This window comes from Artemia franciscana, chromosome 20 (genome assembly GCF_032884065.1).
Source record: "Artemia franciscana chromosome 20, ASM3288406v1, whole genome shotgun sequence".
In the NCBI taxonomy this organism is placed as follows: domain Eukaryota; kingdom Metazoa; phylum Arthropoda; class Branchiopoda; order Anostraca; family Artemiidae; genus Artemia; species Artemia franciscana.
In genome coordinates, this window is record NC_088882.1 from 28,865,440 (window position 1) to 28,888,345 (window position 22,906).

A 22,906-nucleotide genomic window follows, 5' to 3' on the forward strand; every position below is an offset into this window, starting at 1 on the left:
TAAGAATTAACTTACGCAACAAACTTTTGTATTCCTTTATTTTTATTATGAATATGAGGGGGTTTTTCCCCTAGTTAATACCTCGCTTTTTACACTAAATCTCAAGTTTTGTCCCAATTCTTTAAAAAATGATCCCTGAAACAGAAAGACCGCAGAATAAATAGTTGAAATTACTAGAAATACTTTAGCATAAAGAGCGAAGTATTTATCTCCTCCCAAATACCCTGCTCTTTATGCTAAAGTATTTTTAGAACCCCACATATGCGTAATAATCTCTGTTTGTTTCAGGTTTTAATGCTACTCCTTACTTTCAATTGAAAAAACTTTTTCATGTTTATTTTTTCATTGTTTTTTTATAGTAATGCTAGAAAATCCCACGCCCTGTTCATTGAATTTCTCTTCCCCCATGACAAATTACTCCAAGGAAAGATCCTCCCACATGTCCTCCTCCCCTCAACCCAACCCCCAAACCAAAAAATCCCCCTGAAAACGTCTGTACACTTTCCCAATAACCATTACTGTATGTAAACACTGGTCGAAGTTTGTAACTTGCATCCCCTCCCCTAGGGACGTGGGGAGTAATTCATCCCCAAAGACATAGTTATATGGTTTTCAACTATATGGAACAAAATGGCTATTTCAAAATTTTGATCCGTTGACTTTGGGGAAAAATGAGCATGGGAGGGGGCCTAGGTGCCCTCTAATTTTTTTGGTCACTTAAAAAGGCACTAGAACTTTTTATTTCCTTTAGAATGAGCCCTCTTGCGACATTCTAGGACCACTTGGTCGGTACGATGACCCCTGGAAAAAAAAACAACAAATAAACACGCACTCGTGATCTGTCTTCTGGCGAAAAATACGAATTCCCCATTTTTGTAGATAGGAGCTTGAAATTTTTGCTACAGGGTTCTCTGATACGCTGAATGCGGTGGTGTGATCGCTAAGATTCTATTACTTTTAGGGGGTGTTTCCCCCTATTTTCCAAAATAAGGCAAATTTTCTCAGGCTCGTTACTTTTGATGACAAAGACTAAATTTGATGAAACTTATATATTTAAAACCAGCATGGAAATTCGATTCTTTTGATGTATCTTTTAGCATCAAAATTCCGTTTTTTAGAGTTTTGTTTACTATTGAGCCGGGTTGCTCCTTATGCAGTTCATTACAACGAACTGTTTGATTTAATGCCTATTCATGCTGTGTATTTCCAAAGATATTTGATTATTCAAGAAAGTCTGATTTATAAAATGACATCACTCCTATAAATATATTTTTTCCAAAATTAAGGCTCTTGAACAGTTTTCTCAAACTTATGACCTATCTAGTTCGTTTTTTGGGCCAGAATATCTTTTGGTGTAAATTTCACCCCGAAAAAATACGGAGTTATTTTCGAGAAAAAATACAAACACATGCATAAATACATACATACACAATTATTACTCACTTATAAAGGTAGTATATATATATATATATATATATATATATATATATATATATATATATATATATATATATATATATATATATATATATATATATATATATATCTATCTATATATATAAAAATAAGTTGTCTGTGGATGGATGGATGGATGGATGTGTCAGGTGACGTCACCTGAAAAAACTGGATCAGGTGACGTCAAAACTGAAAAAACTAAAAAAAGGCAAAAACTACAAAAAAAACTAAAAACTAATAAAAAAAATAAAAAAGCTAAAAAACTAAAAAAACTATAAAGGTAAAAACCAATAAAAAACTAAAAAAAAAACTGAAAAAACTAAAAAAAGGCAAAAACTACAAAAAAAACTAAAAACTAATAAAAAAAGTAAAAAAGCTAAAAAACTAAAAAAACTAAAAAAAGGTAAAAAACTAAAAAAAATAAAAAATAAAAAAAACTAAAAAAAAGGAAAAAACTGAAAAATAAGCTAAAATAAAGGTAAAAACCAATAAAAAACTAAAAAAAAAGGAAAAAACTAATAAATGACGACACTCAAAGAGAAAAAAAAGGCAAAAACTACAAAAAAAACTAAAAACTAATAAAAAAATATCTATATATATAAAAATAAGTTGTCTGTGGATGGATGGATGGATGTGTCAGGTGACGTCACCTGAAAAAACTGGATCAGGTGACGTCAAAACTGAAAAAACTAAAAAAAGGCAAAAACTACAAAAAAAACTAAAAACTAATAAAAAAAATAAAAAAGCTAAAAAACTAAAAAAACTATAAAGGTAAAAACCAATAAAAAACTAAAAAAAAAACTGAAAAAACTAAAAAAAGGCAAAAACTACAAAAAAAACTAAAAACTAATAAAAAAAGTAAAAAAGCTAAAAAACTAAAAAAACTAAAAAAAGGTAAAAAACTAAAAAAAATAAAAAATAAAAAAAACTAAAAAAAAGGAAAAAACTGAAAAATAAGCTAAAATAAAGGTAAAAACCAATAAAAAACTAAAAAAAAAAGGAAAAAACTAATAAATGACGACACTCAAAGAGAAAAAAAAGGCAAAAACTACAAAAAAAACTAAAAACTAATAAAAAAAATAAAAAAGCTAAAAAACTAAAAAAACTAAAAAAAGGCAAAAACTACAAAAAAAACTAAAAACTAATAAAAAAGCTAAAAAACTAAAAAAACTAAAAAAAAGGCAAAAACTACAAAAAAACTAAAAACTAATAAAAAAAATAAAAAAGCTAAAAAACTAAAAAAAACTAAAAAAACTAAAAAAAGGTAAAAAACTAAAAAAACTAAAAACTAAAAAAAACTAAAAAAGGTAAAAACTAAAAGAACTAAAAAAGAAAAAAATAAATGACGACACTCAAAGAGAAAGCGACCAGGACAAAAGGAATGTTCGATTAGCAATCAACAAAGCACCGGGACACAGGGAGTATAAATGACGACCCGGGGGAAACAGGGGGATATAAATGACGACCGGGACAAAAAAACTAAAAAGAAAAAAAAACTAAAAACTAATAAAAAAACTAAAAAATCTAAAAATCTAAATAAGCTAAAAAAGAAAAAAAAAGGAAAAAAATAAAGGAGAAAAACAAAACTAAAAAACGAATGTATATACAGACCGGGAAACCGGGATACAAATGACGACCGGGACCCGGGACACAGGGAATATAAATGACGACCGGGACACAGGGACACAACTCCGGTACACCGGGATACAAATGACGACCGGGACACAGGGAATATAAATGACGACCGGGACACAGGGACACAACTACAACGGGGACACCGGGGGAAACAGGGGGATATAAATGACGACCGGGACAAAAAAACTAAAAAGAAAAAAAAACTAAAAACTAATAAAAAAACTAAAAAATCTAAAAATCTAAATAAGCTAAAAAAGAAAAAAAAAGGAAAAAAATAAAGGAGAAAAACAAAACTAAAAAACGAATGTATATACAGACCGGGACACCGGGATACAAATGACGACCGGGACCCGGGACACAGGGAATATAAATGACGACCGGGACACAGGGACACAACTACAACGGGGACACCGGGGGAAACAGGGGGATGTAAATGACGACCGGGACACCGGGACAGGGAATGGTCGATTAGCAATCACCATCAACAAAGCTCAAGGGCAATCATTAGAATCATGAGGTATAGATCTGAATACAGATTGTTTTCCCATGGACCATTATATGTTGCATATTCAAGAGTCGGTAAACCTGACAATCTATTTATATGCAAAGACAATGGGACAGCAAAGAATGTTGTATATTCGCAAGTTTTACGTAGTTAAAACCATATATATATATCTATCTATATTCACAGGTGGGACATAGGGACACAACTACAATGGCGCGTAACTATTATGGCGCGTAACGACTTACGCGCGCGGGGGGGCTTGGGGGGGGCGCGAAGCGCCCCCACCAACTAGGTGTTGGGGTGGCGCGAAGCGCCACCCCAACAGCTAGTATATATATAAAAATAATATATATATATATATATATATATATTTATACTAGCTGTTGGGGTGGCGCGAAGCGCCACCCCAACACCTAGTTGGTGGGGCACTTCGCGCCCCCCCCCCAAGCCCCCCCCGCGCGCGTAGGTCGTTACGCGCCATTGTAGTTGTGTCCCTGTGTCCCTACTGTGAATATATATAGATTTATATATGTGTTTCAAACTACGTAAAACTTGCGAATATACAACATTCTTGGCTTTCCCATTGTTTGTGCATATACAAAGCCTTATGTACTAATAATGACGTCATATGCAAACGCTCTTTTTACAAACAAACAAACATGCATACACACAACTCGTTTTTATATAGATAGATAGATAGATAGATACAATACAAATTAACTGCGTAAAACTTGCGAATATACAACATTCTTCGCTGTCCAATTGTCGCTGCATATAAATAGATTGTCAGGTTTACCGACCCTCGAACATGCAACGTACAATTGTCCATGAGAAAAACAATCAGTATTAAGATCTATACCACATTTTTCTAATGATTAACCTTGAGCTTTGTTAATGGTGATTGCAAATGCTAATCGAATTGGGAATTGCAATCTTTTAAATTGAAAAGGCAGATCCGTTGGAATCATGGGAATGCGAGGAATAAGAACAGCCTCACCCTCAAAAGGCCCTGTCAAGATTGTGGCCTCTATTAGGTTTTCCATTGTTTGTTTTTTTTTTTTACGGCAAGTCGCGTGCCATTGCAAAGCTTTGGTGGGTTGATATTTCTTAAAAGTATTATTGGTACGCCTATTTTTAGTTGTAGCACGTGTGGTGGAAACCCTGAAAGATCCACGGAATTTAAAAATTCAGATGGATAATTAACCGCTTCATTTGGTTCCAAAACTGTGTCGACTGACTTGTAAAGGACTGCCTTGTCTCGAATCCTGGTCAAAACAATATTGTTGATTTCGTGGACGTCTATATTTTTGGGTGCAAGAATCGCTCTTTCACTTAGCCATTTATTATTTTTATAATTTTTTAGAATATTCGGAAATACTTTTTCAAATCAATTCATTTTTGGACGTCACTAAATTACAGAAATCAGCAGGTAGTTGCATACGTCCTGAAATTGAGTCTACTGGGAGCTTTCCGTTTCCAATTGCCAGCAATTGATCTGAAAATGTTTGACCAGAGTCATCGTTTTGCAATCGGACACGCATATTTGTAGTTAATTTTAATGTTTTTACGTGTGCCCATAAATTAGTATTTTTCAGGCAAGCATTCATTTCGTCTGCAGGGGTTGGTCTAGGTATTATAGGTAATTTTTGCCTGAAATCTCCCGCAAGCAATATTAATGTGCTGCTAAAGGGTTTCGAATTCCCTCGCAAATCTCTCAAAGATTGATCCAGAGCCTCGAGCGATTTTTTGTGTGCCATCGTGCACTCGTCCCAAATAATAAGTTAGCATTGCTGCAATACTTTACCCATCCCAGATGATTTGGAAATATTGCACGTAGGAGTTTGTGTAGAATGCAAATTCAGAGGCAATTTCAAAGCGGAATGAGTAGTTCTTCCACCAGGCAGCAACGTTGCGGCTATTCCGGACGACGCAATTGCCAACACTATATCATTTTTTGATCGAATTGATGCCAGAATCAGTTTTACACAAACGTTTTACCAGTACCTCCTGGCGCATCCAAAAAGAAAATTTCTCCAACGTTGTTATCGACACAATGCATTATCGTATCAATATCTTTTTGCTCCGATGTTAACTTAGAAATGTTATTTTGTACATACGACAATCGATCACTCGTACTGTAACTTTGTTCACGATCCAATTCTACACACGTCGAAACAGCAGCGGTACGATTAGGTGAAGGCATTCCCAAATCCTGAAGAGGTTTGTTTGCGATACATACGCACAAATCTTCAATAATAAATTGAGACTTAAAATTAAGTCTCAATTCATAAACAACAAGAAGATAAATTGTAGTTTACCCCTTTCTAAATTATTGAAAAAGGACAGATACGAACCTCGGCAGATGTTAATCCGAGATTGTTTTAAAATCAAATTGGATCGAAAAAAAAGTAGGCCTACACCATTGGAATTGCCAATGTCGAAAACTCAGTTAAAAAAATTACAGTTCCCTGGGTTGCACAACAAGGAAAATCTTTTTTTTTTTTTTAAACTCTTATGTGTTCTCTTTTTTTCTTTCTTCACTGCTAGCGGGGCACTGAAACATCAAAGAAAGCGCTCATCTTAAAGAAAATTGCTACACCTACGTGTTTTTGTAATTAAAAAAAAAAAAAAATATAATTTCTAAAATAAAATCAATATTGGCCTATATGTAAAATTTAAAGTCAGTCTTCACTCTTAGATTAATAATTGAAAAGTGCTTGTAATGAAACAGTTTGTGGTAACGACCTGTAGTAAGGAGCGACACGGTTCAATAGTAACCGAAACTCTAAAAAACGGAATTTTCATAAAAATGGTTACATAAAAAGAATCGCATTTTAATGGTGATTTTAAATGTACAACTTTCATTAAGTTTAGACTTACTCATCAAAAGTTACGAGCCTGAAAAAATATGCCTTATTTTAGAAAATAGGGGGAAACACCCCTTAAAAGTCATAGAATCTTAACGAAAATCACACCATCAGATTCAGCGTATTTGAGAACCATACAGCAGAAGTTTCAAGTTCATATCTACAAAAATGTGGAATTTTGCGTTTTTTGCCACAACACAGATCACGGATGCGTGTTCATTTATTTTATTTTTTTTTCCCAGGGGCGATCGTATCGACCCAGTGGTCCTAAAATGTCGTTTGAGAGCACATTCTAGCGGAAATTAAAAGTTCTAGTGCCCTTTTTAGGTGATCAAAAAATTGGAGGGCACCTAGGCCCCCTCCCACGCCCGATCAAAAGTTACCCGATCAAAATTCTGAAATAGCCATTTTATTCAGCATAGTCGAAAAACCTAATAACTTAGTCTTTGGGGACGACATACTCCCCCACAGTCTCCGTGGGAGGGGCAGCAAATTACAAACTTTGACCAGTGTTTACACATAGTAAAGGTTATTGGGATGTGTACAGATGCTTTCAGGGGGATTTTTTTGGTTGTGGAGGAATGGGTTGAGGGGAGGGGGTTCTGGGGGGGGGAACTTTCCGTGGAGGAATTTGTCATGGGGGAAGAGAATTTCCATGAAGGGGGCGGCGCAGGATTCTTTAGCATTTTTTCAAAGAGCAATGAAAAAAAATATGAAAAAGTTTCTTCAACTGAAAGTAAGGAGCAGCATTAAAACCTGAAACGAACAGAAATTATTACGCACATGATGGGGTTAACCTCCTCATAATACTGCACTCTTTATGTTAAAGTAATTTTATTGATTTCAACTATTTATTCTACGCCCTTTGCGATTCAGGGGTCATTCTTAACGAATTGGGACAAAATTTAAGCTTTAGTGTAAAGAGTGAGGTATTGACTTGGGGGCGAACCCCCTCATATACGTAATAAAAACATACTAATTTAGAAGTTCGTTACGTAAGTTAGCTCGTACGTTACGTGTATTTTTACTAATAAAAACGTTCGTAAAATCAAAAGTTCTAGTTGCCTTTTAAGTAACCAAAAAATTGGACCGTAACTAGGCCTACTCCCCTGCTCCTTTTTTTCTCAAAATTGTCAGATCAAAATCATGAGAAAGCCATTTAGCCAAAAAAAAAAAAAAAAAAAAAATCTTTAAATTTCCTTTTAATTATTCATATGCAGAGAGCCAAAATCAAAACATGCATTAATTCAAAGACGTTCAGAAATTAAATAAAAAAAACAGTTTTTTTAACTGAAAGTAAGGAGGGACATTAAAACTTAAAACGAACTAAAACGAACAGAAATTACTCCGTATATGAAAGGGGCTGTTCCCTCCTCAACGCCCCGCTCTTTACGTTAAATTTTTTTACTGTTATAAAAAGTAGAGTTAATAGAAAGAGTCAAACTTTCGCGTAAAGAGCGGGGCGTTGACGAGGGAACAGCCCCTTTCATATACGGAGTAATTTCTGTTCGTTTTAAGTTTTAATGTCGCTCCTTACTTTCAGTTTAAAAAACTGGGTTTTTTATTTAATATACATTAAACACAGGAAAACTCCTTTGGTTTTTCATGGCACTTGGCAATAACCAAGTGACATATAACTATCGCAAATTCTGTCGGTCTGTCTGTCCGTCTCGGTTTTGCTACTTTAGGCACTTCCAGGTAAGCTAGGACAATGAAATTTGGCAGGCATATCAGGGACTGGACTAGATTAAATTAGAAATAGTCATTTTCTAGATTTGGCTCTTGGCTCTTGGCTCTTCCGACCTCGTCACAAGTGCCATATGAACTCTTAGTTCTTGTTCTTAGCAGGACTAGCTAAGAACGAACTACGTTGTCATCGCGATCCAGGGTAGTTTTAAAGTATTCTTCTTTTATGGTTGTAATCTATGATTATGTCGCCATTTGGTCAAAATTTGATTTTATTTTAAATATTTGGTTTTTTTATTTACAAAAGATACTAAATATAGCAATTTTGTTTGAAATGAACACTTGAACAGTTCTCTATGATGTTCCAGTAACCTTCTAGCAGTGAAAAAGGAACAAATCAGTGCTTCCCATGCCAAAAAAAGATTTTTCTTGTTGTTCAAGCCAGGGGACTGTAAGTTTCCTTAACAAGGTTTTCGGTCATGGCGATTCCAGTGGTTTACTTTTTATTTCGATTCGTCTTGGTTTGTAAATGATTAATTTTGTGTTACTATTGGCCGAGGTTCGTCTTTTACTTGGTTGCAGCTACTGCTGCAACCGAGATGACTGCAAAGTTCTGCAGTTTTTATTTGTTTCATTTTTGAAACAAGTCATTCTGACGCTTAGACTTTTTCCGTTCTGGTACCGGATCAAGACTAATCTCATGTTTGCATCTAGTTTCCACGGGTCATCTTTTCTCCTTTCAATCACGAAAATCCTTCCACAATTCTAACTTAAATAAGGTGGGACATGTCTAACTTTCTGCTATAAAAACTATTCATAAAAAGGAAAGGTTTGGAGGTTTAATTGACATAGTTTATGCCTCCAATCCTAAACAACAGATCTACGTTTCTCCCACGATTCAGGTTTTAACAACAAACAAGACGATAACATTTCTGTTAAAAAGCTGGCGATGGACGGCTCATGAGCCCTATTTCCTTGTTCAATTATTTCAATTTCAATTCTGGTTGGCTCAGGTCTTAAAAAGGTGCAGCACGCCCACTTTTTCTACTAACATGTTATCTGTGAAGACCATTCGAATAATATAGAGTGCTTGTTTCTAATCCATGGGATTCATGCCCCTTCCTGCCGCTGGAATCATATATCATGTCCTTTTCATCGTTTTAATGGAAATGGCTGTGTAAAAATTCTTATCTGATGCCATGGTTGAACAAGAGTCCAAGAGGTAGACACGATACAGGAGGAGGGATGGTTTCCCTCATGTCACTTTTGAACCCTAAAAAGTGGACTAGAGCCTAAGGCTATTTTGAGACCCCTACGAAGTTTCTACGTCCTTATAATGTAGGGAGAGGGACATAAAAAGATAATAATAATATACGGGAGACTCGTCACTGTTTTGTCTAATATGTTTTACAACAGAAAATGTCATAGTTCCTACTTGTCTGAAGTTTCTCTATGGCTTCATGTTAATCATATGCTCAGTAATACATCATTTATTAACAGTTGCCATAGTCGAGTGGTTGATGGATTGTCTTCTTCAACTGAAAGATATGAGTTCAAACCATCCTATGGTAACATATTTGTTGCTGTTTTTTTCTTCACAAATTTTTTCACCAACTTGTTTCTGTTCTTCGGCGGAACTTGTTTCTGTTCTGTTCTATTGGAACATATTAGTGTTGACCAATTAGTACAACTAATTTCTCGCTATTTCGGTGTTTCCACTTCTGCAGTAAAACGAATAAAAATACATGTCATTCATAAACATTGGCTTTTTGATCGACAGTTGTGACAATGGTAAGCATAAGAAATATCCTTCTATTTGTCGAATATCATAATCATATTTTTCAAGTTAACTAAAATTTAAAACAAACTAAAATTTAAGCTTTCAAATTTTTCTTCTTTTGTTATATAACACTGGGTTATTAGCTCTAGCCATTGATTGATGTACTTTTTAGGATAACATGATTCTCACCGTTGTGGCGGTCTCCCAAAGCTGTAGAGGGGCAACTTCACGCCTACTTCTTGGACTTTCTTCATCTTGTAGAAGGCTAAGAGACATACAGAAGACACATCCACTCCAATGTAAACAAACAGGATGCAGATTATTAGCTCCTTTCGATATTGTTGGCATTTTCTTGATCAGTATAAGTAAATCACTAATTGATGACTTGTCACCAGCAGTGAGACTCTTCTTTAAATTATTAACATAGGTCTTCCAGTTCTTTGAAATATTTTGGAAAGCTACTGCAATGATTTGATGTCGTAGTTCTTTCCAGTGGTCATCATTTTCATTAACAAGGACATTTTTTTCCACGCCTGACTTCAAGCAATTGTAGACATCATTTTCACTGGGAAGCAAATCATATGCCATGGCTTGAAATGTAAGTTCATGCAACAGAGGTGAGACGCCATCCACTCCACGATCAATGACTAAAAGTTGTGAATGGGATTTCTCAGGGCCATCTCCCATGGTTGGGTCATCTGCTTTGTAACGATTAAGCTTGTGCTGAATAATTTGGGCGAATTCGATGTTTCTCTCATTATCAGCTCGATATCTCACAGCAGGATAAACCCCTAATGTGGCACAAAGGGTGGCAATTTGCTCTGCCATTCTTTCCATAGCAGCAGCCCTTTGGGAGATTTTGTTCTGATTGTAGTAACATTGGAAACCATCAGGAAAATCAAGCGAAAAGACCTGACTTTCACATGGAATGAAAGCGATGTTGATATGTTTCATGGTTCTTTTGTACTTTCCAGATATGTGCTTGTAAAGTTCTTTAGAGAGCTCTTTTAGACAGGCTTTAGTAAAATATACATGAGCAGCTTTGTACTGAGTTCTCCTTTCTTTTCTTTTTCTTCGAAAAAGAAAATCTGTGATTTTCGAAATCCGAAATCCAGAAAAATCCGAAAATCGATTTCTTCGAAATCCAAAATCGGTGATGAGAGGTTTTACAGAATCATTTGCAGGAGACAAAATATAAACTGCTTCCAAATAATGCAATGGCTCCGTACTTTTGTTTATATCCTGAACACGTGTGATTCCTTCCAAGGCAATTTCATACATTTTGAGGCAGGCGGAAAGCATTCTCGGTGAAAATCGATCAACAACAAGAACTCTCGAATCTGTGCCATTTTTTTTACTTTTGAGAATTTCGTTAATAACTTTTTGTCCAACAAGGTTCTTTAAAGTCATTTTCACCTGGGTTATTACTATTTAAGATTTTTTTTCGCTGATTATTTAGCGACTTCATTTTATCTAATCAGAAATAAACTAATTTTAGATTTTCAGGTATTTTTCTAGCTTGAATTAAAACATTCAAATTATTGCTCAGGCAATAATCGTTTTCGATTAATTTTTCGAAAAATTTTCAAAAAATTAATTTCTAACTTTCGTTTTCTCTTTCAAGATTCTTTAATTTTTGCAACCCCTTGTTAACAACAATTTTTACAATTGCCATTTTTTTTTGCTCTTTAAGTAATTAAATAAATAAAAAATAGTTTTTTTTACGGAAAACAAGGAGCGACATTAAAAATTCAAACGAACAGAAATTACTCCGTATATGAAATGGGTTGTCCCTTCCGCAATCCCTCCCTCTTTACGCTAAAGTTCTTAATTGTTTTTAAAAAGTAGAATTGCGGTAAAGAGTCAAACTTTAGCGTAAAGAGCGAGGGATTGCGAAGGGGACAACCCATTTCATATACCGAGTAATTTCTGTTCGTTTTAAGTTTGAATGTCGCTCCTTACTTTCAGTTAAAAAAACAATTTTTTTTTATTTAATTTCTGAACGTTTTTGAATTAATGCTTGTCTGATTTTGACTCTCCGCACTTGGCTCTTTTTTTGGCTAAATGGCTTTCTCTTAGTTTTGATCAGACGATTTTGAGAAATAGGGGTGGGGAAGGAGGTCTAGTTGCCCTCCAATTTTTTGGTTACTTAAAAAGGCAACTAGAACTTTTAATTTTTAACGAATGTTTTTATTAGTAAAAATATATGAAACTTAAGAATTAACTTACGCAACAAACTTTTGTATTCCTTTATTTTTATTATGAATATGAGGGGGTTTTTCCCCTAGTTAATACCTCGCTTTTTACACTAAATCTCAAGTTTTGTCCCAATTCTTTAAAAAATGATCCCTGAAACAGAAAGACCGCAGAATAAATAGTTGAAATTACTAGAAATACTTTAGCATAAAGAGCGAAGTATTTATCTCCTCCCAAATACCCTGCTCTTTATGCTAAAGTATTTTTAGAACCCCACATATGCGTAATAATCTCTGTTTGTTTCAGGTTTTAATGCTACTCCTTACTTTCAATTGAAAAAACTTTTTCATGTTTATTTTTTCATTGTTTTTTTATAGTAATGCTAGAAAATCCCACGCCCTGTTCATTGAATTTCTCTTCCCCCATGACAAATTACTCCAAGGAAAGATCCTCCCACATGTCCTCCTCCCCTCAACCCAACCCCCAAACCAAAAAAATCCCCCTGAAAACGTCTGTACACTTTCCCAATAACCATTACTGTATGTAAACACTGGTCGAAGTTTGTAACTTGCATCCCCTCCCCTAGGGACGTGGGGAGTAATTCATCCCCAAAGACATAGTTATATGGTTTTCAACTATATGGAACAAAATGGCTATTTCAAAATTTTGATCCGTTGACTTTGGGGAAAAATGAGCGTGGGAGGGGGCCTAGGTGCCCTCTAATTTTTTTGGTCACTTAAAAAGGCACTAGAACTTTTTATTTCCTTTAGAATGAGCCCTCTTGCGACATTCTAGGACCACTTGGTCGGTACGATGACCCCTGGAAAAAAAAAAACAACAAATAAACACGCACTCGTGATCTGTCTTCTGGCGAAAAATACGAATTCCCCATTTTTGTAGATAGGAGCTTGAAATTTTTGCTACAGGGTTCTCTGATACGCTGAATGCGGTGGTGTGATCGCTAAGATTCTATTACTTTTAGGGGGTGTTTCCTCCTATTTTCCAAAATAAGGCAAATTTTCTCAGGCTCGTTACTTTTGATGACAAAGACTAAATTTGATGAAACTTATATATTTAAAACCAGCATGGAAATTCGATTCTTTTGATGTATCTTTTAGCATCAATATTCCGTTTTTTAGAGTTTTGTTTACTATTGAGCCGGGTTGCTCCTTATGCAGTTCATTACAACGAACTGTTTGATTTAATGCCTATTCATGCTGTGTATTTCCAAAGATATTTGATTATTCAAGAAAGTCTGATTTATAAAATGACATCACTCCTATAAATATATTTTTTCCAAAATTAAGGCTCTTGAACAGTTTTCTCAAACTTATGACCTATCTAGTTCGTTTTTTGGGCCAGAATATCTTTTGGTGTAAATTTCACCCCGAAAAAATACGGAGTTATTTTCGAGAAAAAATACAAACACATGCATAAATACATACATACACAATTATTACTCACTTATAAAGGTAGTATATATATATATATATATATATATATATATATATATATATATATATATATATATATATATATATATATATATATATATATATATATATATATATATATATATATATATATATATATATATATATATCTAGCTGTTGGGGTGGCGCGAAGCGCCACCCCAACACCTAGTTGGTGGGGCGCTTCGCCCCCCCCCCAAGCCCCCCCCGCGCGCGTAGGTCGTTACGCGCCATTGTAGTTGTGTCCCTGTGTCCCTACTGTGAATATATATAGATTTATATATGTGTTTCAAACTACGTAAAACTTGCGAATATACAACATTCTTGGCTTTCCCATTGTTTGTGCATATACAAAGCCTTATGTACTAATAATGACGTCATATGCAAACGCTCTTTTTACAAACAAACAAACATGCATACACACAACTCGTTTTTATATAGATAGATAGATAGATAGATACAATACAAATTAACTGCGTAAAACTTGCGAATATACAACATTCTTCGCTGTCCAATTGTCGCTGCATATAAATAGATTGTCAGGTTTACCGACCCTCGAACATGCAACGTACAATTGTCCATGAGAAAAACAATCAGTATTAAGATCTATACCACATTTTTCTAATGATTAACCTTGAGCTTTGTTGATGGTGATTGCGAATGCTAATCGAATTGGGAATTGCAATCTTTTAAATTGAAAAGGCAGATCCGTTGGAATCATGGGAATGCGAGGAATAAGAACAGCCTCACCCTCAAAAGGCCCTGTCAAGATTGTGGCCTCTATTAGGTTTTCCATTGTTTTTTTTTTTTTTTTTACGGCAAGTCGCGTGCCATTGCAAAGCTTTGGTGGGTTGATATTTCTTAAAAGTATTATTGGTACGCCTATTTTTAGTTGTAGCACGTGTGGTGGAAACCCTGAAAGATCCACGGAATTTAAAAATTCAGATGGATAATTAACCGCTTCATTTGGTTCCAAAACTGTGTCGACTGACTTGTAAAGGACTGCCTTGTCTCGAATCCTGGTCAAAACAATATTGTTGATTTCGTGGACGTCTATATTTTTGGGTGCAAGAATCGCTCTTTCACTTAGCCATTTATTATTTTTATAATTGTTTAGAATATTCGGAAATACTTTTTCAAATCAATTCATTTTTGGACGTCACTAAATTACAGAAATCAGCAGGTAGTTGCATACGTCCTGAAATTGAGTCTACTGGGAGCTTTCCGTTTCCAATTGCCAGCAATTGATCTGAAAATGTTTGACCAGAGTCATCGTTTTGCAATCGGACACGCATATTTGTAGTTAATTTTAATGTTTTTACGTGTGCCCATAAATTAGTATTTTTCAGGCAAGCATTCATTTCGTCTGCAGGGGTTGGTCTAGGTATTATAGGTAATTTTTGCCTGAAATCTCCCGCAAGCAATATTAATGTGCTGCTAAAGGGTTTCGAATTCCCTCGCAAATCTCTCAAAGATTGATCCAGAGCCTCGAGCGATTTTTTGTGTGCCATCGTGCACTCGTCCCAAATAATAAGTTAGCATTGCTGCAATACTTTACCCATCCCAGATGATTTGGAAATATTGCACGTAGGAGTTTGTGTAGAATGCAAATTCAGAGGCAATTTCAAAGCGGAATGAGTAGTTCTTCCACCAGGCAGCAACGTTGCGGCTATTCCGGACGACGCAATTGCCAACACTATATCATTTTTTGATCGAATTGATGCCAGAATCAGTTTTACACAAACGTTTTACCAGTACCTCCTGGCGCATCCAAAAAGAAAATTTCTCCAACGTTGTTATCGACACAATGCATTATCGTATCAATATCTTTTTGCTCCGATGTTAACTTAGAAATGTTATTTTGTACATACGACAATCGATCACTCGTACTGTAACTTTGTTCACGATCCAATTCTACACACGTCGAAACAGCAGCGGTACGATTAGGTGAAGGCATTCCCAAATCCTGAAGAGGTTTGTTTGCGATACATACGCACAAATCTTCAATAATAAATTGAGACTTAAAATTAAGTCTCAATTCATAAACAACAAGAAGATAAATTGTAGTTTACCCCTTTCTAAATTATTGAAAAAGGACAGATACGAACCTCGGCAGATATTAATCCGAGATTGTTTTAAAATCAAATTGGATCGAAAAAAAAGTAGGCCTACACCATTGGAATTGCCAATGTCGAAAACTCAGTTAAAAAAATTACAGTTCCCTGGGTTGCACAACAAGGAAAATCGTTTTTTTTTTTTTAAACTCTTATGTGTTCTCTTTTTTTCTTTCTTCACTGCTAGCGGGGCACTGAAACATCAAAGAAAGCGCTCATCTTAAAGAAAATTGCTACACCTACGTGTTTTTGTAATTAAAAAAAAAAAAAAATATAATTTCTAAAATAAAATCAATATTGGCCTATATGTAAAATTTAAAGTCAGTCTTCACTCTTAGATTAATAATTGAAAAGTGCTTGTAATGAAACAGTTTGTGGTAACGACCTGTAGTAAGGAGCGACACGGTTCAATAGTAACCGAAACTCTAAAAAACGGAATTTTCATAAAAATGGTTACATAAAAAGAATCGCATTTTAATGGTGATTTTAAATGTACAACTTTCATTAAGTTTAGACTTACTCATCAAAAGTTACGAGCCTGAAAAAATATGCCTTATTTTAGAAAATAGGGGGAAACACCCCTTAAAAGTCATAGAATCTTAACGAAAATCACACCATCAGATTCAGCGTATTTGAGAACCATACAGCAGAAGTTTCAAGTTCATATCTACAAAAATGTGGAATTTTGCGTTTTTTGCCACAACACAGATCACGGATGCGTGTTCATTTATTTTATTTTTTTTTCCCAGGGGCGATCGTATCGACCCAGTGGTCCTAAAATGTCGTTTGAGAGCACATTCTAGCGGAAATTAAAAGTTCTAGTGCCCTTTTTAGGTGATCAAAAAATTGGAGGGCACCTAGGCCCCCTCCCACGCCCGATCAAAAGTTACCCGATCAAAATTCTGAAATAGCCATTTTATTCAGCATAGTCGAAAAACCTAATAACTTAGTCTTTGGGGACGACATACTCCCCCACAGTCTCCGTGGGAGGGGCAGCAAATTACAAACTTTGACCAGTGTTTACACATAGTAAAGGTTATTGGGATGTGTACAGATGCTTTCAGGGGGATTTTTTTGGTTGTGGAGGAATGGGTTGAGGGGAGGGGGTTCTGGGGGGGGGAACTTTCCGTGGAGGAATTTGTCATGGGGGAAGAGAATTTCCATGAAGGGGGCGGCGCAGGATTCTTTAGCATTTTTTCAAAGAGCAATGAAAAAAAATATGAAAAAGTTTCTTCAACTGAAAGTAAGGAGCAGCATTAAAACCTGAAACGAACAGAAATTATTACGCACATGATGGGGTTAACCTCCTCATAATACTGCACTCTTTATGTTAAAGTAATTTTATTGATTTCAACTATTTATTCTACGCCCTTTGCGATTCAGGGGTCATTCTTAACGAATTGGGACAAAATTTAAGCTTTAGTGTAAAGAGTGAGGTATTGACTTGGGGGCGAACCCCCTCATATACGTAATAAAAACATACTAATTTAGAAGTTCGTTACGTAAGTTAGCTCGTACGTTACGTGTATTTTTACTAATAAAAACGTTCGTAAAATCAAAAGTTCTAGTTGCCTTTTAAGTAACCAAAAAATTGGACCGTAACTAGGCCTACTCCCCTGCTCCTTTTTTTCTCAAAATTGTCAGATCAAAATCATGAGAAAGCCATTTAGCCAAAAAAAAAAAAAAAAAAAAAATCTTTAAATTTCCTTTTAATTATTCATATGCAGAGAGCCAAAATCAAAACATGCATTAATTCAAAGACGTTCAGAAATTAAATAAAAAAAACAGTTTTTTTAACTGAAAGTAAGGAGGGACATTAAAACTTAAAACGAACTAAAACGAACAGAAATTACTCCGTATATGAAAGGGGCTGTTCCCTCCTCAACGCCCCGCTCTTTACGTTAAATTTTTTTACTGTTATAAAAAGTAGAGTTAATAGAAAGAGTCAAACTTTCGCGTAAAGAGCGGGGCGTTGACGAGGGAACAGCCCCTTTCATATACGGAGTAATTTCTGTTCGTTTTAAGTTTTAATGTCGCTCCTTACTTTCAGTTTAAAAAACTGGGTTTTTTATTTAATATACATTAAACACAGGAAAACTCCTTTGGTTTTTCATGGCACTTGGCAATAACCAAGTGACATATAACTATCGCAAATTCTGTCGGTCTGTCTGTCCGTCTCGGTTTTGCTACTTTAGGCACTTCCAGGTAAGCTAGGACAATGAAATTTGGCAGGCATATCAGGGACTGGACTAGATTAAATTAGAAATAGTCATTTTCTAGATTTGGCTCTTGGCTCTTGGCTCTTCCGACCTCGTCACAAGTGCCATATGAACTCTTAGTTCTTGTTCTTAGCAGGACTAGCTAAGAACGAACTACGTTGTCATCGCGATCCAGGGTAGTTTTAAAGTATTCTTCTTTTATGGTTGTAATCTATGATTATGTCGCCATTTGGTCAAAATTTGATTTTATTTTAAATATTTGGTTTTTTTATTTACAAAAGATACTAAATATAGCAATTTTGTTTGAAATGAACACTTGAACAGTTCTCTATGATGTTCCAGTAACCTTCTAGCAGTGAAAAAGGAACAAATCAGTGCTTCCCATGCCAAAAAAAGATTTTTCTTGTTGTTCAAGCCAGGGGACTGTAAGTTTCCTTAACAAGGTTTTCGGTCATGGCGATTCCAGTGGTTTACTTTTTATTTCGATTCGTCTTGGTTTGTAAATGATTAATTTTGTGTTACTATTGGCCGAGGTTCGTCTTTTACTTGGTTGCAGCTACTGCTGCAACCGAGATGACTGCAAAGTTCTGCAGTTTTTATTTGTTTCATTTTTGAAACAAGTCATTCTGACGCTTAGACTTTTTCCGTTCTGGTACCGGATCAAGACTAATCTCATGTTTGCATCTAGTTTCCACGGGTCATCTTTTCTCCTTTCAATCACGAAAATCCTTCCACAATTCTAACTTAAATAAGGTGGGACATGTCTAACTTTCTGCTATAAAAACTATTCATAAAAAGGAAAGGTTTGGAGGTTTAATTGACATAGTTTATGCCTCCAATCCTAAACAACAGATCTACGTTTCTCCCACGATTCAGGTTTTAACAACAAACAAGACGATAACATTTCTGTTAAAAAGCTGGCGATGGACGGCTCATGAGCCCTATTTCCTTGTTCAATTATTTCAATTTCAATTCTGGTTGGCTCAGGTCTTAAAAAGGTGCAGCACGCCCACTTTTTCTACTAACATGTTATCTGTGAAGACCATTCGAATAATATAGAGTGCTTGTTTCTAATCCATGGGATTCATGCCCCTTCCTGCCGCTGGAATCATATATCATGTCCTTTTCATCGTTTTAATGGAAATGGCTGTGTAAAAATTCTTATCTGATGCCATGGTTGAACAAGAGTCCAAGAGGTAGACACGATACAGGAGGAGGGATGGTTTCCCTCATGTCACTTTTGAACCCTAAAAAGTGGACTAGAGCCTAAGGCTATTTTGAGACCCCTACGAAGTTTCTACGTCCTTATAATGTAGGGAGAGGGACATAAAAAGATAATAATAATATACGGGAGACTCGTCACTGTTTTGTCTAATATGTTTTACAACAGAAAATGTCATAGTTCCTACTTGTCTTAAGTTTCTCTATGGCTTCATATTAATCATATGCTCAGTAATACATCATTTATTAACAGTTGCCATAGTCGAGTGGTTGATGGATTGTCTTCTTCAACTGAAAGATATGAGTTCAAACCATCCTATGGTAACATATTTGTTGCTGTTTTTTTCTTCACAAATTTTTTCACCAACTTGTTTCTGTTCTTCGGCGGAACTTGTTTCTGTTCTGTTCTATTGGAACATATTAGTGTTGACCAATTAGTACAACTAATTTCTCGCTATTTCGGTGTTTCCACTTCTGCAGTAAAACGAATAAAAATACATGTCATTCATAAACATTGGCTTTTTGATCGACAGTTGTGACAATGGTAAGCATAAGAAATATCCTTCTATTTGTCGAATATCATAATCATATTTTTCAAGTTAACTAAAATTTAAAACAAACTAAAATTTAAGCTTTCAAATTTTTCTTCTTTTGTTATATAACACTGGGTTATTAGCTCTAGCCATTGATTGATGTACTTTTTAGGATAACATGATTCTCACCGTTGTGGCGGTCTCCCAAAGCTGTAGAGGGGCAACTTCACGCCTACTTCTTGGACTTTCTTCATCTTGTAGAAGGCTAAGAGACATACAGAAGACACATCCACTCCAATGTAAACAAACAGGATGCAGATTATTAGCTCCTTTCGATATTGTTGGCATTTTCTTGATCAGTATAAGTAAATCACTAATTGATGACTTGTCACCAGCAGTGAGACTCTTCTTTAAATTATTAACATAGGTCTTCCAGTTCTTTGAAATATTTTGGAAAGCTACTGCAATGATCTGATGTCGTAGTTCTTTCCAGTGGTCATCATTTTCATTAACAAGGACATTTTTTTCCACGCCTGACTTCAAGCAATTGTAGACATCATTTTCACTGGGAAGCAAATCATATGCCATGGCTTGAAATGTAAGTTCATGCAACAGAGGTGAGACGCCATCCACTCCACGATCAATGACTAAAAGTTGTGAATGGGATTTCTCAGGGCCATCTCCCATGGTTGGGTCATCTGCTTTGTAACGATTAAGCTTGTGCTGAATAATTTGGGCGAATTCGATGTTTCTCTCATTATCAGCTCGATATCTCACAGCAGGATAAACCCCTAATGTGGCACAAAGGGTGGCAATTTGCTCTGCCATTCTTTCCATAGCAGCAGCCCTTTGGGAGATTTTGTTCTGATTGTAGTAACATTGGAAACCATCAGGAAAATCAAGCGAAAAGACCTGACTTTCACATGGAATGAAAGCGATGTTGATATGTTTCATGGTTCTTTTGTACTTTCCAGATATGTGCTTGTAAAGTTCTTTAGAGAGCTCTTTTAGACAGGCTTTAGTAAAATATACATGAGCAGCTTTGTACTGAGTTCTCCTTTCTTTTCTTTTTCTTCGAAAAAGAAAATCTGTGATTTTCGAAATCCGAAATCCAGAAAAATCCGAAAATCGATTTCTTCGAAATCCAAAATCGGTGATGAGAGGTTTTACAGAATCATTTGCAGGAGACAAAATATAAACTGCTTCCAAATAATGCAATGGCTCCGTACTTTTGTTTATATCCTGAACACGTGTGATTCCTTCCAAGGCAATTTCATACATTTTGAGGCAGGCGGAAAGCATTCTCGGTGAAAACCGATCAACAACAAGAACTCTCGAATCTGTGCCATTTTTTTTACTTTTGAGAATTTCGTTAATAACTTTTTGTCCAACAAGGTTCTTTAAAGTCATTTTCACCTGGGTTATTACTATTTAAGATTTTTTTTCGCTGATTATTTAGCGACTTCATTTTATCTAATCAGAAATAAACTAATTTTAGATTTTCAGGTATTTTTCTAGCTTGAATTAAAACATTCAAATTATTGCTCAGGCAATAATCGTTTTCGATTAATTTTTCGAAAAATTTTCGAAAAATTAATTTCTAACTTTCGTTTTCTCTTTCAAGATTCTTTAATTTTTGCAACCCCTTGTTAACAACAATTTTTACAATTGCCATTTTTTTTTGCTCTTTAAGTAATTAAATAAATAAAAAATAGTTTTTTTACGGAAAACAAGGAGCGACATTAAAAATTCAAACGAACAGAAATTACTCCGTATATGAAATGGGTTGTCCCTTCCGCAATCCCTCCCTCTTTACGCTAAAGTTCTTAATTGTTTTTAAAAAGTAGAATTGCGGTAAAGAGTCAAACTTTAGCGTAAAGAGCGAGGGATTGCGAAGGGGACAACCCATTTCATATACCGAGTAATTTCTGTTCGTTTTAAGTTTGAATGTCGCTCCTTACTTTCAGTTAAAAAAACAATTTTTTTTTATTTAATTTCTGAACGTTTTTGAATTAATGCTTGTCTGATTTTGACTCTCCGCACTTGGCTCTTTTTTTGGCTAAATGGCTTTCTCTTAGTTTTGATCAGACGATTTTGAGAAATAGGGGTGGGGAAGGAGGTCTAGTTGCCCTCCAATTTTTTGGTTACTTAAAAAGGCAACTAGAACTTTTAATTTTTAACGAATGTTTTTATTAGTAAAAATATATGAAACTTAAGAATTAACTTACGCAACAAACTTTTGTATTCCTTTATTTTTATTATGAATATGAGGGGGTTTTTCCCCTAGTTAATACCTCGCTTTTTACACTAAATCTCAAGTTTTGTCCCAATTCTTTAAAAAATGATCCCTGAAACAGAAAGACCGCAGAATAAATAGTTGAAATTACTAGAAATACTTTAGCATAAAGAGCGAAGTATTTATCTCCTCCCAAATACCCTGCTCTTTATGCTAAAGTATTTTTAGAACCCCACATATGCGTAATAATCTCTGTTTGTTTCAGGTTTTAATGCTACTCCTTACTTTCAATTGAAAAAACTTTTTCATGTTTATTTTTTCATTGTTTTTTTATAGTAATGCTAGAAAATCCCACGCCCTGTTCATTGAATTTCTCTTCCCCCATGACAAATTACTCCAAGGAAAGATCCTCCCACATGTCCTCCTCCCCTCAACCCAACCCCCAAACCAAAAAATCCCCCTGAAAACGTCTGTACACTTTCCCAATAACCATTACTGTATGTAAACACTGGTCGAAGTTTGTAACTTGCATCCCCTCCCCTAGGGACGTGGGGAGTAATTCATCCCCAAAGACATAGTTATATGGTTTTCAACTATATGGAACAAAATGGCTATTTCAAAATTTTGATCCGTTGACTTTGGGGAAAAATGAGCGTGGGAGGGGGCCTAGGTGCCCTCTAATTTTTTTGGTCACTTAAAAAGGCACTAGAACTTTTTATTTCCTTTAGAATGAGCCCTCTTGCGACATTCTAGGACCACTTGGTCGGTACGATGACCCCTGGAAAAAAAAAAACAACAAATAAACACGCACTCGTGATCTGTCTTCTGGCGAAAAATACGAATTCCCCATTTTTGTAGATAGGAGCTTGAAATTTTTGCTACAGGGTTCTCTGATACGCTGAATGCGGTGGTGTGATCGCTAAGATTCTATTACTTTTAGGGGGTGTTTCCCCCTATTTTCCAAAATAAGGCAAATTTTCTCAGGCT

At 35.3% G+C, this 22,906-nt stretch overlaps 2 protein-coding genes and 1 pseudogene across 2 annotated transcripts in view; all 3 read right to left on the reverse strand.

The window, feature by feature from the left end:
• LOC136040342 (xylosyltransferase 2-like) overlaps nt 1-22,906 on the reverse strand; it is a 189,241-nt gene that overhangs the window by 110,245 nt on the left and 56,090 nt on the right. The gene's annotated exons all lie outside the window — the stretch shown is intronic.
• On the reverse strand, nt 10,114-11,338 carry LOC136040039 (protein ROP-like; annotated as a pseudogene).
• On the reverse strand, nt 19,852-21,093 carry LOC136040040 (protein ROP-like). The gene has a single exon (XM_065724106.1). The coding sequence runs from the start codon at nt 21,091-21,093 to the stop codon at nt 19,852-19,854; it is 1,242 nt and encodes a 413-aa protein (XP_065580178.1).